This window comes from Aspergillus novofumigatus (genome assembly GCF_002847465.1).
Source record: "Aspergillus novofumigatus IBT 16806 chromosome Unknown P174scaffold_11, whole genome shotgun sequence".
Taxonomy (NCBI): domain Eukaryota; kingdom Fungi; phylum Ascomycota; class Eurotiomycetes; order Eurotiales; family Aspergillaceae; genus Aspergillus; species Aspergillus novofumigatus.
Genome location: NW_020194284.1, coordinates 223,441 through 238,624, shown reverse-complemented (window position 1 = coordinate 238,624; position 15,184 = coordinate 223,441). Strand labels below are relative to the sequence as shown.

Here is a 15,184-nt window from a genome sequence, read left to right as displayed (position 1 = left end):
CTTCCAGTACAATAACTGAACTCTAGGGTCTACAGAGCTCCTTCATTGGAATGTAATGCTGCGAACAAGCCAAGAATCCCACCAGCTAGTGGCAACAAGCCCCGAATCCCGGCGAGGAATTTCCAGTGACTGAGCAGCTCCTCCGTAGTCACTTCACTAGGTGCATTCACCAGATCCTTCCCCAGAGTAGCACCTCGGACCTTTTCCTCCCCCTCTGCTGCCGCTCTTTCCAGCAGCTGACAATTGGTTGGGCCCATGAACAGGAGTGTATAGGGCACAATCCCCATGACTAAAGACGCAGCGGTGCCGTACAGCAGCCTCGACGTGCGGTCAGAAGCACACCATGCCAGGTAGGCAAAGGCTGTTGAGGTACACGCGGCAATCTGCGGGCTATGTGTGTGTCCGCGCTCATAGATTCGTTGCCATACTCGGAGGATCGCGCAGGAGGAGAGACCATCTTCCGACTTGGATTGAAGAAGAGCAGGCACAGAGATCAGGCTGTGTGCTGTGATTTTTCCTGTGCGACATCAAGTGCAAGCCTCCTTGTCAGCAGAACTTGGCTCTGTAGATGCACGGGATTCAGTCGACTACTTACCGGATAACCACACACCGCCAGTGATTGCGACGATTTTGATTATGCCCTGAGAGGATATCATTGTGCCGTCAAGGGTTGATGTCTTGAGACCGAAGTGGCTTTCCATGGCCGTTTAGGGAATATTTAATACTCGTAATCGCGTCAATGAGAAAGCACCACCAGACCGCTCTTTGTTGATTACGATCAGGTATCATGTAAGGGGACGACCCTTGCATACACGACGGACACACCTACGACATATACAGAGCTTGGAATAGAGCCATGTTACATAAGGAGAATTTAAATTGTGTTTCATCAAGCTGTAATGCCCTCCCTTCTCTTGCGACAGAGTTTCCGCTGAACTCAGGCCATTATACCCCGGAACATGGACCAATACTCTAACCTTTTTGCTTTCGAAGATTACCTCGGCGCACAGGCCAGGTCCATTCCAGACCTCCCTGAAGTCGATGTGCTAAGCCCCCGAGTGATGCGTGTGTTGGGCGGAAATCCGGGACAGGTGAGTCTGAATGGTTTCTCTTGCTAACATGAAGAACGGCTAATACTTCCCCGCTCAGATGCAACTTCAAGGGACCAACACATACATTCTGGGCACGGGAGTCGAACGGCTGCTGATAGATAGCGGACAGGGTCGAGCACGCTGGGACCAGCTGATGACCTCCCTTGCAGCAGAGCACAACTTCAGAATATCCAAGGTGTTACTGACGCATTGGCATCTCGACCATACTGGAGGGGTACCACATTTGTTCGGTATCTTTCCCGAGCTGAGAGACGCAAATTCAATCTACAAATGTCATCCGGACCCCAGCCAGCAGGCCATTGCCGATGGACAGGTCTTCTCCGTGGAGGGGGCTACTGTGCGCGCTGTATTCACGCCCGGACACTCAACAGATCACATGTGCTTTCTTCTGCAGGAGGAGGAGGCCATTTTTACCGGCGACACGGTTCTTGGTCATGGAACGACCGGTGTGGAAGATCTCGAAGAGTATATGCAGAGCCTGCATAAGATCCAGAGTCTGGGATGCCGAACTGGATACCCAGGACATGGAGTCGTGATCGTCTGTCTGCAGCAGAAAGTGCAGCAGGAGATTGCCCAGAAGCAACGTCGTGAGCAGCAAGTGCTACTTGCGTTGCAGAATATCCAGCGCGAGAAGAGGACAGTCGGTGACGTCAATGGCGCCGCCACGCAGGCAGAATTAATCGAAACCATTTTTGGTCGACTACCTGCGGATGTGGCCGATCGATTCTTTGCGCCGTACATGAAAGACATCCTCATGAAGATGGCGCGTGATAAGCGAGTAGGGTTTCGCTTCAAGGGCGGCCAGAAGCACTGGTTCGCCAATGTGAGCCGAGAGAATCCTGTTTGTAGGTAAAACTCTTAACCATCCATTATGCTTGCAATCCGTCCTTGCTTCTCGATTTGTCCTCCTCGGAGTATACGTACTCACTCAGGGCACCCTCGCATAAGGAGGTGCGCTCGCATCCTCGATCTATTGATTGGGCCTTACCGCATTCATCGACCCTTTGCTGTATAAGCGTCATGACAGGCAAGGTAGCAAAAGTTGTAGCGATGAGGAATAGGGGTGCCGTCATGAAATAGCCATAAAGCTGCAAGTTGATTTTCTTTCAGGCAGCAGCACTATGTCTATAAAACTAGACAGGGTCTGTAATCCAGCTATTTACTGTAGATTTAGTATGGGCGTTCACTAAGTTGACCTAACCTACATTCAACATGCAAGGTCCAAGCCGATTGGCTCTATTCCACTTTGCTAATGGATTCCCCCCAGAGGACATTCAGGATCTATTCCGGCGACTTCGTAGCCAGAGCAAGACCGAGAGCGGTTGGACCTTGCGGGCTTTTGTCGTACAAGCAACCAATGCGTTACGCGAAGAGATACGCGAGCTTCCGGACCATTTGCGGAATCCGTTGACTCCGTTGGATAGCGCACTAGATCTGGCCGCTTTGCCGGATTGGAGACGAGGGCCGTTGGCTGGCGCTTTGGAAGGGGTTTTGCTATGTCTGATCGAGATTGGATCTCTCATTGCGTAAGTTCGATTGCCCTCGAATCTACCCGATCACACCTAGTGTCGTTGACCCTGGCGTAGTCACTACGAGAGGACACCAGACCAATTCAAGTTTTCTGCACGCACAGCATGTTTTACTGGTATTGGCACCGGCTTGTTGGCTGCTGCCGCCGCTGCTGCTTCACTAACGCTAGCAGACCTCCCCAGGCTGGGAGCTGCGGCCGTGCGGATAGCCCTGCGGATGGGAGTAGTGGTGGCTGAGACCTCCCAGAGCGTCGAAGCACGAGAACCAGATGCTCCGGCTGATAGTTGGGCCGCGGTTGTAATGGGTCTGGACGAGGATACTGTACGAGAGGAACTTGACCTCTTCAACGCATCCACGGTAGGCGCTTCCCATGGACTATCGAACTATAGCTAACCCACAACCCCTTAGCATAACCCGGTCCCCAGCCGGCTTTTCATCAGTGCTGGCGGCACTGGTAACGTCACTATCAGCGGACCTCCGTCAGAGCTCCGTCAAGTGTTCAGAGTCTCGGAAAAGCTCCGCTCTGCACGCTATGCGCACTTGCCCGTCTATGGCGGGCTCTGTCATGCTCCCCATCTCTACAACTCCTGTCACTGGACATGGATCATGGAACCAATAAATGATGCAGCGTTCGACCAGATCATGGTAGATGCCGCACCTCTCTTTCCGCCAGGGGACGACGCGCCGTTCGAAGCGTCTACGCCTCGCGAGTTGTTCGAGTCGGTCGTCTGCGACCTTCTCATGGGCATGATCCGTTGGAACCGAGCAGTAGATGGGGTTCTGGATTCACTAGGACATACATTACCAAGTGAATGCCACGTTTATGCCTTTCGTCCATGTGCTGTGGTCGCAGACATCGTAGCGTCGGGGCAGGTCAAAGTACCCCATTGCCAATTTCAAACGCATGATCTGCTCGACTGGACTTGTCAAAGCGGCACTGGAAGCGGGCCGACAGGTAGAGAGGATTCCAGCATCGCAATTGTGGGAATGGCCTGCCGGTTCCCCGGTGGCGCAAACGATCTGAACCTGTTCTGGGATCTTTTGGAACAAGGGATGGATGTGCATCAGAAAATACCGACGGACCGATATGATGTAGAAAGTCATACTGACATGAGTGGAAAGTCTCGGAATACCAGTCTCACTCCGTTTGGCTGCTTCATCGATCAGCCGGGGCTGTTTGACGCTGGATTCTTTGACATGTCCCCCAGGGAAGCAATGCAGACAGATCCCATGCACCGCCTGGCGTTGATGACCGCGTACGAGGCCCTGGAGCAAGCTGGCTTTGTCCCAAACCGCACGGAAGCGACGCACCTGAAACGCATCGGGACATTTTATGGCCAATCGTGCGATGACTACCGCGAGGCCAATGCCGGCCAGGAGGTCGACACCTACTATATTCCTGGTGGCTGCCGTGCCTTTGCTCCTGGCCGGATCAATTACTTCTTCAAATTTAGTGGGCCCAGCTTCGACTGTGATACTGCCTGCTCTTCCAGTTTAGCCACTATCCAGATGGCGTGTACATTCTTGCTGCATAGAGATACCAATATGGCCGTGGCGGGAGGCCTGAACATCCTGACCAACAGCGACGGCTTTGCAGGTCTCAGCCGGGGTCATTTTCTGTCCAAAACAGGTGGCTGCAAGACGTTTGACTGCAACGCCGATGGATACTGCCGCGCAGACGGAATAGGCTCCATAGTTCTGAAACGATTGGATGATGCTCAACGGGATAACGATCATATCTTCGGAGTAATCCTCGCATCTGCAACGAATCATTCCGCGAGGGCTATTTCTATAACCCATCCGCATGCCCCGTCCCAGGCCGAGCTCTACCGTGATATTCTGAACCGGGCTGGAGTGAGCCCCATGGATGTTGACTTTATTGAGATGCATGGCACTGGCACGCAGGCGGGCGATTTAACAGAGATGGAGTCGGTTACCTCCGTCTTTAGTCCCGGGGTCCCCAAACGCAACCAACCACTGTACATTGGATCTGTGAAGGCCAATGTCGGCCACGGAGAGGCGGCAGCCGGGGTCATGGCTTTGATCAAGGTTCTCTTGGTTCTACAGAGACAGGCCATCCCCAAACATGTGGGCATCAAGACGTCCCTGAACCCCCGATTCCCCGACCTTGATCGCCTCAATGTTCGAATCCCCTACGAACAGGTGCCCTGGCCGCGTAGTCCCACCCGGAAGCGGTATGCACTCGTTAATAACTTCAGTGCTGCGGGTGGCAATACTTCCCTTCTCATTGAGGAGCCTCCGGTAAGACCTGAACCTGAAGCAGACCCCCGAACAGCATTTATCGTCGCGATATCGGCGAAGAGCAAGGCTTCCTTGAAGAATAATCTGCAGAGCTTCTTAGCCTATCTTGAGTCCCGGCCATCTATAAACCTCGCTCACCTCTCGTACACTACGACGGCCCGACGCATGCACCACAATCATCGGGTCGCCGTCCATGGCTCCACCCAGTCCAGTATTATGCAGGAGTTGAATAAGTACCTGCCTGCTGTGCACACGCATCGACCCGTTCCTAACATGCCGCCCTCCATTGCGTTTGTGTTCTCAGGCCAGGGCAGCTTCTACACAGGTATTGCCCGCCAGCTGTATGAGCATCATCCGGGCTTCCGACTCCAGATCACTCGCCTTCACGTTATCTGTCTGAGCCATGGTTTCCCTTCATTCCGACGGGCCATCACCGGAGATCTGAGCGACAATGGATCCGAAGCAGAGCCTATAATCACTCACCTGACAATTGTCTGTGTGAGTATTGCCCTGTGTCGGCTGTGGGAGACTTTGGGTGTCAAACCCTGCGTGGTTGCCGGGGCGAGCCTCGGTGAATTTGCTGCGCTCTATGCTGCTGGGGTTCTGTCCGCGAGCGATGCGATCTATCTCGTGGGTCGCCGTGCCCTGCTCTTGCAAGAGCTGTGTACTCCCAATACTCATGCCATGTTAGCGGTGCGCGCGAGTGTGGAGCAGATTAGCGATGTGTTGGGTGGACAGCCCTATGAAGTGGCTTGCATAAATGGCTCCAGCGACATAACCCTCAGCTGCTCGAGCGCTGAAATCATTAATATCCAACTAGCCATCGAGCAACGTGGATATAAATGTACTCGGCTCGATGTCCCTTTTGCCTTCCATTCAACCCAGATGGATCCTCTCCTTGGCCCGTTCGCGCAGATCTCCCGCGGTGTCACCTTCAAAGCCCCTAATATACCCGTGATATCCCCGTCACTCGGCGATTGCGTTTTTGATGGCAAGACCATCAATCCATCCTATATGTCCAATGTTACTCGCAATCCGGTAAAGTTTGTCGATGCCCTTGAAGCGGCCCGTGGCATGGATCTGGTAGATGCAAAGACCGTCTGGGTGGAAGTCGGCCCGCATGCGTCGTACAGCCGCTTTGTGGGCAGCGCGATGCCGCCAGGAACCGCGACTATTGCAAGTCTGAACAGTAATGAGGATAACTGGTGCACCTTTGCGCGCAATTTGGGTCAATTGCATAACCTTGGGGTGGATCTAAACTGGCATGAGTGGCATGCACCTTTCGAAAGCGACTTGCGCCTGTTGATAGATCTCCCTGCATACCAGTGGAACACAAAGAACTACTGGATTCAGTACAATGGAGATTGGATGCTACGGAAGGATGGCAAACCATCACCATTATCATCATCGTCCGCAAATCATCGGCTTCAATCAATTCCACCTGCATTGGGCACCTCACTCGTGCATCGTCTCGTGTACGAATCAGTTCAGGACAATAGAGCAGAGGTCATTGTCGAGTCCGATATCCAACACCCAGACTTTTTCGAGGCGATGAATGGCCATAGGATGAATGGATGCGCAGTAGCTACCACGGTAATTCAGACAGCACCCCTTTCTTGATGCCGACTGACCTTTTTTCTCCTTTTTTACAGGCGATCCATGCAGACATTGCCTTCACTTTGGCCAAGTACCTTTCCTCGAGCATCATGCCTAATTCCACCGTCGCACTGGACATCAATGTGAAGAATATGCAAGTACAGCACGGCCTGGTCGCGCGAAAGGATCGCTCCCGGCCCCAGCTCATCCAGGTCCGCGGCATAGCAGACGTCGCACGGGGCCTGGTCCACTTGTCGTGGCACCTTGTAGACGAGCACGGCCATCGGGTTGAGGAGAGCTTCGCTACAGCGGTGGCGGAATATGGAGACCACGAAGCTTGGCTGGAGGAATGGTCTCCAGTGGCACACTTGGTCGTCAGTCGGATCGACGTGCTGCAGCGCCTCGCCGACGAGGGCACGGCCAGCCGGTTGTCTCGGGACATGGTGTACATGCTCTTTAACAACCTGGTGGATTACGCGGAGAAGTATCGCGGGATGCAAATGGTCGTCCTACACGGCTTGGAAGCCATGGCCAATGTGACTCTCGCTGCCCCCGAGCAATCGGGTGGCAAATGGACCGTGGCACCACATTATATCGACAGCGTGGCACATCTCGCCGGCTTCATTCTCAATGGTGGGAATGCTCTCGATCCCCGACGGAACTTTTATGTCACCCCAGGCTGGAAATCGATGCGCTTCACCCGCCCGTTGGTCCCTGGGGTTCGGTACCAGTCCTACGTGAAGATGATGCCCATTCGAGAACAGCCGGGCTTCTACGCTGGCGACGTTTACATCCTCCACGAAGGCCAGATCGTCGGCCTTGTTGGCGGTATCACCTTCCGGACGTTCCCCGGTCGTTGTTGAACACATTCTTTAGCCCTCCCGATACAACGACGAACGCTGTGATTCAAGCAGGAAGAGTCCACCACCCAATGTTTAGTGAGTCAATGCATGCGCTCCGGGTGGGCCCAGCAGGTCAAGAATCCGCAGTCCTCAGTGAGACACTATCACGCCAAGGTCACAGGTTGTCTCGAACAGTCATGGATAGCTCCGACAGTAGTCCTGTTACCACCCTCACTCCGCTGACCCTCCGGCCCGTTGCTGCAAGCACGGAGCGTCCGATTGTCCACCGGGCGATGGCCATGATCGCGGCGGAAACGGCAATTGAGCTGACCGAGCTGTCGGATGAGACAGCTTTCTCTTCGATTGGGGTTGATTCCCTTCTGTCACTCGTGCTGGCGGAGAAGTTCACGGCTGAATTTCGTCTGGAGTTTCGGAGCTCTTTGTTTCTCGATTGTCCCACCATTGGTGATCTCAAGGCCTGGCTGATTGATTATTGTTGAGTGACATGTTGTTCTTTCTTTGTTCCTTCTTGCTACGGTGTGCTGCTCGTCCTGCAGCAGTTCTACGGAGCGAATAATAGTGGTCCAGTAATGACTGGCGTTTCGACGCTTGATTGTGGAAACAACTAGATGGTAGAACGTAGTCGTCAGAGGGTCCATTCAACATTCGTATAATGTCATATCGTGTATCAAATTGATCTGTGTGTAGAGAGAATATTCCCGCAACTCAGATTTCGAGCCGCATCTGACTTGGAATTCTTAGTCCTCGCTGACATAATCTTGGAATGAACTCAAGAATGGGATCTTGACGACTCTCTGCCCGGTTTTCTCAAAGAGCAGGCGTAAGGAGTCCCTATCCTCCTCATCGCACTTGGGTGCCACCCTTTCCCACTCATGGCGGCCATAGTCTTCTTCAAGATACGGACTGGGTCCGTACCCATCATAGCAGACCATGTATCTATTTTCCCGCAAGCAGATCTTGACTTCAGCCTCCTTTTCAAATGGGACGCCATCACTCCAGTCATTGCTTCCGATCAGGAACTGCCTCAAATGAGGTAGCTTTGTTCGGAAGGAGTCAAAGTAATGATGCCACCGCTTATTGTAGGAGCGGTAGTACTTTACCCACACCTGGCCATCGAGCTCTCGACGGGTTTCCATCTCGCTCTTCTGGAAGGGTCCCCAGTTGAGATGCTCTTCGGCAAGGCACACATCGTATAAAATTGCGCAGTCGTCGAAGGATAGGTCAGTCAGAGTGGCTGCATGCGAGAGGATCCATTCCAGCTGAGAGTCCCGCACAAAGCAATAATTACCAAAGGCGAGGGATTTAAGGTGCGGAAAATGTACCTCGCTTAGTTCCAGCTTGGGATAGAAGCCGAAGTAGTTGTCGCAGGAGAGCGTCAGGTGCTCGAGAGATGACGCGGAGGGTTTGAGCCACACGGATGGAAGTTGCGCGAAGAAGTCATGCGGCTCAGGGAAGTCAAGGTCATCCTCCGGGGCGGCGTCATTGTGCTCTGTCACGACGCTTAATCGGAGAGTGCGTAGATTCTGCAGCACTTTCTCGATATTGGCGGATATTTTTTCATCCCCGACATTCACATCTTGCATGTTACGAATCCCGAGTTCGCGCAAAGGTACTTCAAACGAGGCCAGCCATTTAAAAAAGACACGAAGAGATTTTGTGCGAAAGCGGATGGTCTCTGGACTCTCTCTCATCCAGTATTCGCGGCTTGTACTACAATGCTTGTCAAACCGCAAGACAGCGCTTTGCACATTTGGGCAGTCCTTGAACCTGGCGATTCGGTCCTTGAAATCGCTTGTCAATTCGATTTCCTCCTCGTCATAGTCGTCCTGAGCCTGTTTAGCATGCCGCGCTCATCGATCCGCGGGGATAGATATGGACTGACATAGTCATCTTCACACGTATTGACATACACCTTCTTGACCATTTTCTTCAGCGTTGCATGGTCCGTAATGCGATCGACAGCCTCATAACTCTCTTCGTCCGGAAACAGATGCAGAGTGTCGAATAGCCGTGGAGTAGCAAACTGTGAGAGGAGGCGGCTCGTTTGCCGGATAGCCTTCAGGGACTGCCGGTCAAGGAACGAGATGATGCGAGCGAGGAGCTCACTTGGAAGAACAGTGACAGAAGCCATGTTGGATGAGCAATTGACCAAATAAAAATCAGGACGCGCCCGGACTTTAAATGCTTGGTGAGCCCTGGATTGACAATCCTCTGTCAGTCATTGTTGGTCGGGGTCAAAGCCCAAAATGCTTGTTGTTTAGACTGGATCGAGCATAGCTTTGCCGCAGCGACCCTTGGCACCTTGTAGGCTTCCATCTGGATGGATTTCTGCCTAGACGGAACAGCCGCACGTGGGTCAGAAGTGGCCGAGAATTAGAAATCTTGTTCCTATCGCGATTGTTGGCTATCAGCACCCCTGATCAGGCACGTGACTCTTGTGTCCTGTCAACCATTTTGTTGCAATTACCCTTTGTGGCTCAGTCCCACCTCTTCAGTGTGTCCCTCCTTAACAGTGTTCTGTTCTCAGCAGTCTTCCTCTCCTGTGGTCTATTCCATTCAGTCCTTTCCATTCTGCATGATCCAGCTGATTTCCTGGTCTGTCTGCTGCCCGCGGTTGGCTTCTGTCTCTTTGGTGGAAGTTTGGGCATTCCATCACTGCCCGAAGATGAACCCGGATTTCCTTGGTATCTGCCTCAATGACTGTGACTTTTGAAAATTAGCGGGCTCCCCATCATCCTCATCGGACCGGATCTCTTCAACAACGGATGGCAGGCTATGTAGAGCAGCACATATGCGATCTAAATGATCTACAGTGCCATATTGACCCGAACACAGTGACGAGGCTTGCACAGGTAGGGGTGCCACACCTCACCCAGCCTTGGAAGAGCAGGAAATTATCCGACGTATCCAGGGTTTGGAGTCTCCTCGTTCCATGTTATTGGGCGGTCTGTAGACCAGCGGGGTCGAAACAAGATACAGGAACGTATAACTCCACTCGCTCCGACCCTCGAGGTGTTCAGAACCCAAGCCTATGCCCGTCGTCGGCCTAGACCCCCAGCCAGACGTCCGGAGAAGGCTTCAGACCTTACTGAGTGTATGCCCGGCGACGTCCGTCCTACGAAGTACCTACTACGCCGAGGGACTAGCTAATGCTCTGCGTCATCATTGATGCAGGCTCGACTGTGTCTCAGCTTCAGAGCATCTTTGGAGATTATATGAAAGAGGCACGCCATTGTGTCTACCATGCCCAGGTTAGGCATAGCTCATAACAAGTATTTTGACAACAGCCCTTCACAGAGTTCCGAAAATTATCTGATTCCAACCTATCCGAACAGTGGCCCTGTCCTCCGCATATGTGTGGCCGACCTCGTATGATTGTTCACTCCAGTTTCGGTATATCTACGTCGACTTGTCCCATTGCCCAATAACTCTCCGAAGGCTTCTTGTGACCAAACCGTGTAACAGCAGCACGTTTATCCTGAAATTAATATTCACGGGGCGGATAGTACAACCTCTCTTCATGATTTCCTTAATTATCCAAGTGCCGCTTCTCACATGGGAGTCTCAAGGGATGATCATCTGGCTGGGTTTAACGTCGTGGGTATCTTCGATTTCATTATTCCAGATTGGCTAACTACAGAGCAGACGACAGTTGAGAGAGGACAAATGATATGGTCTTTGGATTTTATCCATGACTTGCTCTGTCAAGTGATGAATACCCTGATATAATTATCAGAACGTGCCCAATTTTTATTTCATGTCCACTTCTTTCCATGCCCTGAGGATCTCAGAGGATAGTAGGGTATTCGGATGGTCAGGTCCCAATACTTTGTTACGGAGCGTAACACACTCTTCCATTAAAGCCAACGCAACTTGAATCTTTCCCTGGGCCTTCCAGGTATAGGCCAGGTTGTGCATACTGGTCAGAGTGTCCGGATGCTCTAGCCCCAGCACCTGCTTCCTAGTCTCCATTACCTGCACTTCTAGTTCTTCTGCTTCTTTCCATCGTCCCTGTTTTGAGTATGTTGACGCCAGGTTATTCATGCTGGATAGAGTGTCCGGATGCTCTGGCCCCAGCACCTGCTTGCTAGTCTCCATCACCTGCACTTCTAGCTCTTCTGCTTCTTTCCATCTTCCCAGGTTTGAATATGTGAAAGCCAAGTTGGCCATACTGTTCAGAGTATCAGGATGCTTTGGCCCCATTAATCGATTTCGGGCGTCCATTACGCGCACCTCTAGCTCTTCCGCTTCCTTCCATCGTCCCTGATTCCAGTATATTGAGGCAAGGTTAGCCACACTGGTTAGAGTATCAGGATGCTCTGGTCCCATTAACCGATTTCTGGCCTCCATTACACACACCTCTAACTTTTCCGCCTCCTTCCATCGGCCTTGATTCCAGTATGTTGACGCTAAGTTGCCCATGCTGACCAGAGTGGAGGGATGTTCTGGGCCCAGCATGTGTTTCTCAGTCTCCATCACCTGCACCTCTAGCTCTTCTGCTTCTTTCCATCTTCCCTGGCTTGAGTATGTTGACGCTAGGTTGGTCATGCTGGTCAGACTGGAAGGATGTTCTGGTCCTAGCACCTGCTTTCTAGTCTCCATTACACGTACCCCTAGCTCTTCCGCTTCCGTCCATCGTCCCTGGTTCGAGTAGGTTGATGCCAGGGTGGACATGCTGGTCAGGGTGTCGGGATGTTCTGGTCCCAGCACCTGCTGCCTAATATTCATCACATGCATGATTAGCGCCTCTGCCTCCTTCCATCGCCCTTGATTCTGGTATACTGATGCCAGGTTATTCATGCTGGTTAGGGTATCAGGATGCTCTGGGCCAAGCACCTGCTTCCTAGTATTCATCACCTGCACATCCACCTCTTCAGCCTGCTCCCATCGTCCCTGATTCCAATATGCTGACGCCAGGTTGGCTGTGCTGGTCAGAGTATCAGGGTGCTCTGGCCCTAGCACCTGCTTCTGGCTCTCTATTACCCGCATCTCTAGCTCCTCTACCTCCTTCCATCGCCCTTGTGTCTGGTATGTTGACGCCAGAGTGTGCATACTGGCCAAAGTGTTAGGATGCTCAGGCCCCAGCACCTGCTTCTGGCTCTCTATTAGCTGCAGTACTAGCTCTTCTACCTTCTTCCACCGTCCCTGATTCCAGTATGTTGACGCCAGATTGTGCATACTGTATAGAGTGTCCGGATGCTCAGGCCCCAGCAGCCGAGTTCGGATCTTCAACACCTGCATAAACAAGTCTTCTACTTCATTGTACCTTCCATCACTATACAGACAGCACCCAATCTTCTGAATCAAATCGGTGTAATTCTCCTGCTCCAGTTGGAAGCGCCCTTCTCCTATTAGTGAGAGTGCGTGTGGTAGATATTCCCGCCATAGCTTCCGATTGGTAGGATCATTATCTGGGAAAGCTTCTCTTAATCGGTCTGCTGTTTTCAATATTTGCAGGGGAAACTTGTTATTGGTTTTCATCCAGTTTCGAGTGGCAAGGTAGACGAGTCTGTGAAGATTCAGAGAATGATCCCCATCACCCTCACTGACAAAGGAGAAGGCTTTGAGTAGGCCAATGGCATCAATTCTCCTCTTGCTTGAGATTGCAGGAGGAAGCAAGGACTGCGGGATATTATGAGGATTGATAGAGGCCATGAATGATAGATAGTCTGCTGCTAGTTGGTTTAATTGCTGAATTTGTTGGAAGGATATTAACCATGTCGTTGCCACTGGATTCTGGATATCTTCATACCGCCCGTCGTCCCCAAAATCTTCGCTTAGCAACTCAATCACATCCGGCTCTGGCTCTTGTAAAAGTCCGGTGTATTCAGAAAGTCTAGTATCTTTTTCATTGATATACGCAGCCGCCTGTGTGATTGCCAGTGGAAGGCAGGCGAGCTCCTTAAGGAGATCAAGGGCCGCATCACGATCCTTCAGCAAATTTTTATTGATCAGCGATCCTCGTAGAATGTCGATAGCAGTCTCCATGTCTGGTTCAGAGATCATTACCACATTAGGAGACGCTAGTTTCACAGCTACCTGCCGGCTTCGTGTGGTGAAGACAATGTGGCCTCGTTCACTCTCAGGCAGAAAGTCTGCCATTGCTGGGCTATTAGCATTGCCCTTGTTCCACATCTCCATATCATCTGCGTTATCAAAAAGAAGAAGCCATTTTGCTGCGCTTTCCTGGCTAAGGTAAGTCTTGACTTGTTCCTTCACCTCTGCCGGCTTTGCGTCAGTCATTCCTAGCTTTGATGCAATGTTCATGTAGGCCTGTTCCACAGCCTCATAGCTGGTACATGAGATCCAGAAGACTGAGCATCCAGTGTCTCGATTTCGCATCCGGTACGCCAGTTCGAGTGCGATCTGGGTCTTCCCAACCCCACCTAGTCCGCAAATAGCGACTTTGCTGGGTCCATCCTGTTTCATGATCAAACCCTCAATTCTGGCAATTTCCTCTTCCCGGCCCACGAACCGTGAGTTCCTTCTGAAGGGGACCATCCAAACTGGTTTCTTTGGCTTGTGTAGCTCCTTGCTGTCCTGGTTCGCAGGGACTACTGACAGGAGAGCCTTTGCATAGGCGGCAGCAGCCAGTGCGGCATATCCTTGCCACTGTTTGTTTTTATGGGAGTCACAATAGTCACTAATACCTCGAATGACCAGTGACGGGAGTTCATCCATGAGGCCAGCTGCCTCCATTTCAAAGCAGAGAACATCTAGTTCTTGACCCACGGCGTCCCGAGTTCTCGCATCTTTCATGACCTGATCGCCGGAAGCGATCAAGCCATAATGAATGTAAGGCTTATCAGTACTTCGCAGAGGCCGGTCTACTACCTGAGCCAGATCACATCCGGAACAGTTGGATTCAAGACCTTCGTGGATATATGTCCCTCTGAATAGCCAGTCACATTCTGGTCGTGAAAACCTTCCTCTAAGTTCTTCTCTTTTCAGTGCATCCTCTATGATTTCGCTCAGTGCATTCCTTCCACTTAAGTGGTCACTCTCTATTTGTGCCATAGCCTTTAACAAGATCAGAGGGGGTTTATTGAGAGTCCCAGTGCGCTGGAATTGTCCATCGCACAATGTTTTGCCGTAGTCATATTGGACAACACCAGCGAAGGCAGCAGTTGGCTTGCTGACAACAACATCGCCCAGGCGAATATCAGCACTTTTGCTGGGAACACCTCCCCCAATACCAACCATCAATCCAAACTGGATATTTGGGAAGGTAGAAACCATGTGTGACACCACGGTGGAAGCAGATACCGTCCCGTATACACCTGATGGTAGGCAGGCTACGACCAAATCGTGACCGCCAACAGTGCCAAGCGTGTAGACATTATGGTCGGATTTCGGCTGGTGCAGTGGCCGATGGACTTCATCCAGCAGGGCCTTCGCAGCCGCCATTTCCAGCGGCAAAGCGCAGATCCATGCCACGGTGTAGTCACTATGTGTGAATATCATGTTGGATTCACGCGCAGACATATGGCAGCAAAACTTAGCATAGGATCAGTAACTCTTCTGTTAAGATATAAGAGATGATTCTTTGCTATTGGGATTGCGCGTATGAGCTTCCAAAAATATGTCTCGACTAGAGGTGGTTAGGTTGGAAATTGGAGGGGCAGTCAGCAGCTGTGCGTTGCCGCAAGGCTGCCGCAGTCACAAGGTCAGCGCGCTCCGACTAGGCCACGTCCAACAAGAAACCTTGAAAACTGAAGGGTTGGCCAAGAAAATCAGATATTCTCTGGATGGTCAACAACTCTCAGCACTAACCTAGGATTACTTAAGATCCTGTCTAAGTGTGGTAACCCAATCAGGATA

At 51.8% G+C, this 15,184-nt stretch overlaps 5 protein-coding genes across 5 annotated transcripts; 2 read left to right on the top strand and 3 right to left on the bottom strand.

The window, feature by feature from the left end:
• Positions 1-29: 29 nt before the first annotated feature.
• On the bottom strand, positions 30-656 carry encC (anthrone oxygenase encC; the record flags this gene model as incomplete). Its single annotated transcript, XM_024832291.1, has 2 exons — positions 30-517; positions 596-656. 2 exons carry the CDS (start codon positions 654-656, stop codon positions 30-32), a joined length of 549 nt encoding a protein of 182 aa, XP_024677510.1.
• Positions 657-953: 297 nt separating this feature from the next.
• encB (metallo-beta-lactamase type thioesterase encB) lies at positions 954-1,965 on the top strand (the record flags this gene model as incomplete). Its single annotated transcript, XM_024823782.1, has 2 exons — positions 954-1,091; positions 1,150-1,965. The coding sequence occupies exons 1-2, from the start codon at positions 960-962 to the stop codon at positions 1,963-1,965; spliced, it is 948 nt and encodes a 315-aa protein (XP_024677509.1). The 5' UTR covers positions 954-959.
• Positions 1,966-2,324: 359 nt separating this feature from the next.
• encA (non-reducing polyketide synthase encA) lies at positions 2,325-7,932 on the top strand (the record flags this gene model as incomplete). The annotated part of the gene is made up of 5 exons (XM_024830599.1): positions 2,325-2,638; positions 2,699-2,999; positions 3,051-6,497; positions 6,557-7,344; positions 7,377-7,932. The coding sequence occupies 5 exons, from the start codon at positions 2,325-2,327 to the stop codon at positions 7,840-7,842; spliced, it is 5,316 nt and encodes a 1,771-aa protein (XP_024677508.1). The 3' UTR covers positions 7,843-7,932.
• On the bottom strand, positions 7,711-9,587 carry P174DRAFT_414533 (F-box domain protein). The gene is made up of 2 exons (XM_024824395.1): positions 9,246-9,587; positions 7,711-9,189 (listed from the first exon to the last, which is right to left on the bottom strand). The coding sequence occupies exons 1-2, from the start codon at positions 9,492-9,494 to the stop codon at positions 8,101-8,103; spliced, it is 1,338 nt and encodes a 445-aa protein (XP_024677507.1). The 5' UTR covers positions 9,495-9,587; the 3' UTR covers positions 7,711-8,100.
• Positions 9,588-11,063: 1,476 nt separating this feature from the next.
• On the bottom strand, positions 11,064-14,958 carry P174DRAFT_446030 (violaceus kinesin). The gene has a single exon (XM_024828477.1). It carries the CDS (start codon positions 14,846-14,848, stop codon positions 11,114-11,116), a length of 3,735 nt encoding a protein of 1,244 aa, XP_024677506.1. The 5' UTR covers positions 14,849-14,958; the 3' UTR covers positions 11,064-11,113.
• Positions 14,959-15,184: the final 226 nt, after the last annotated feature.

Excerpts from the sequence above, each read along its gene's own strand:
- P174DRAFT_414533 (XM_024824395.1), bottom strand. The coding sequence starts at position 9,494 with ATGGCTTCTGTCACTGTTCTTCCAAGTGAGCTCCTCGCTCGCATCATC. Across the intron at positions 9,190-9,245 it reads ATACGTGTGAAGATGACTAT|GACGACTATGACGAGGAGGA; the intron begins GTCAGTCCATAT and ends AAACAGGCTCAG.
- P174DRAFT_446030 (XM_024828477.1), bottom strand. The coding sequence starts at position 14,848 with ATGTCTGCGCGTGAATCCAACATGATATTCACACATAGTGACTACACC.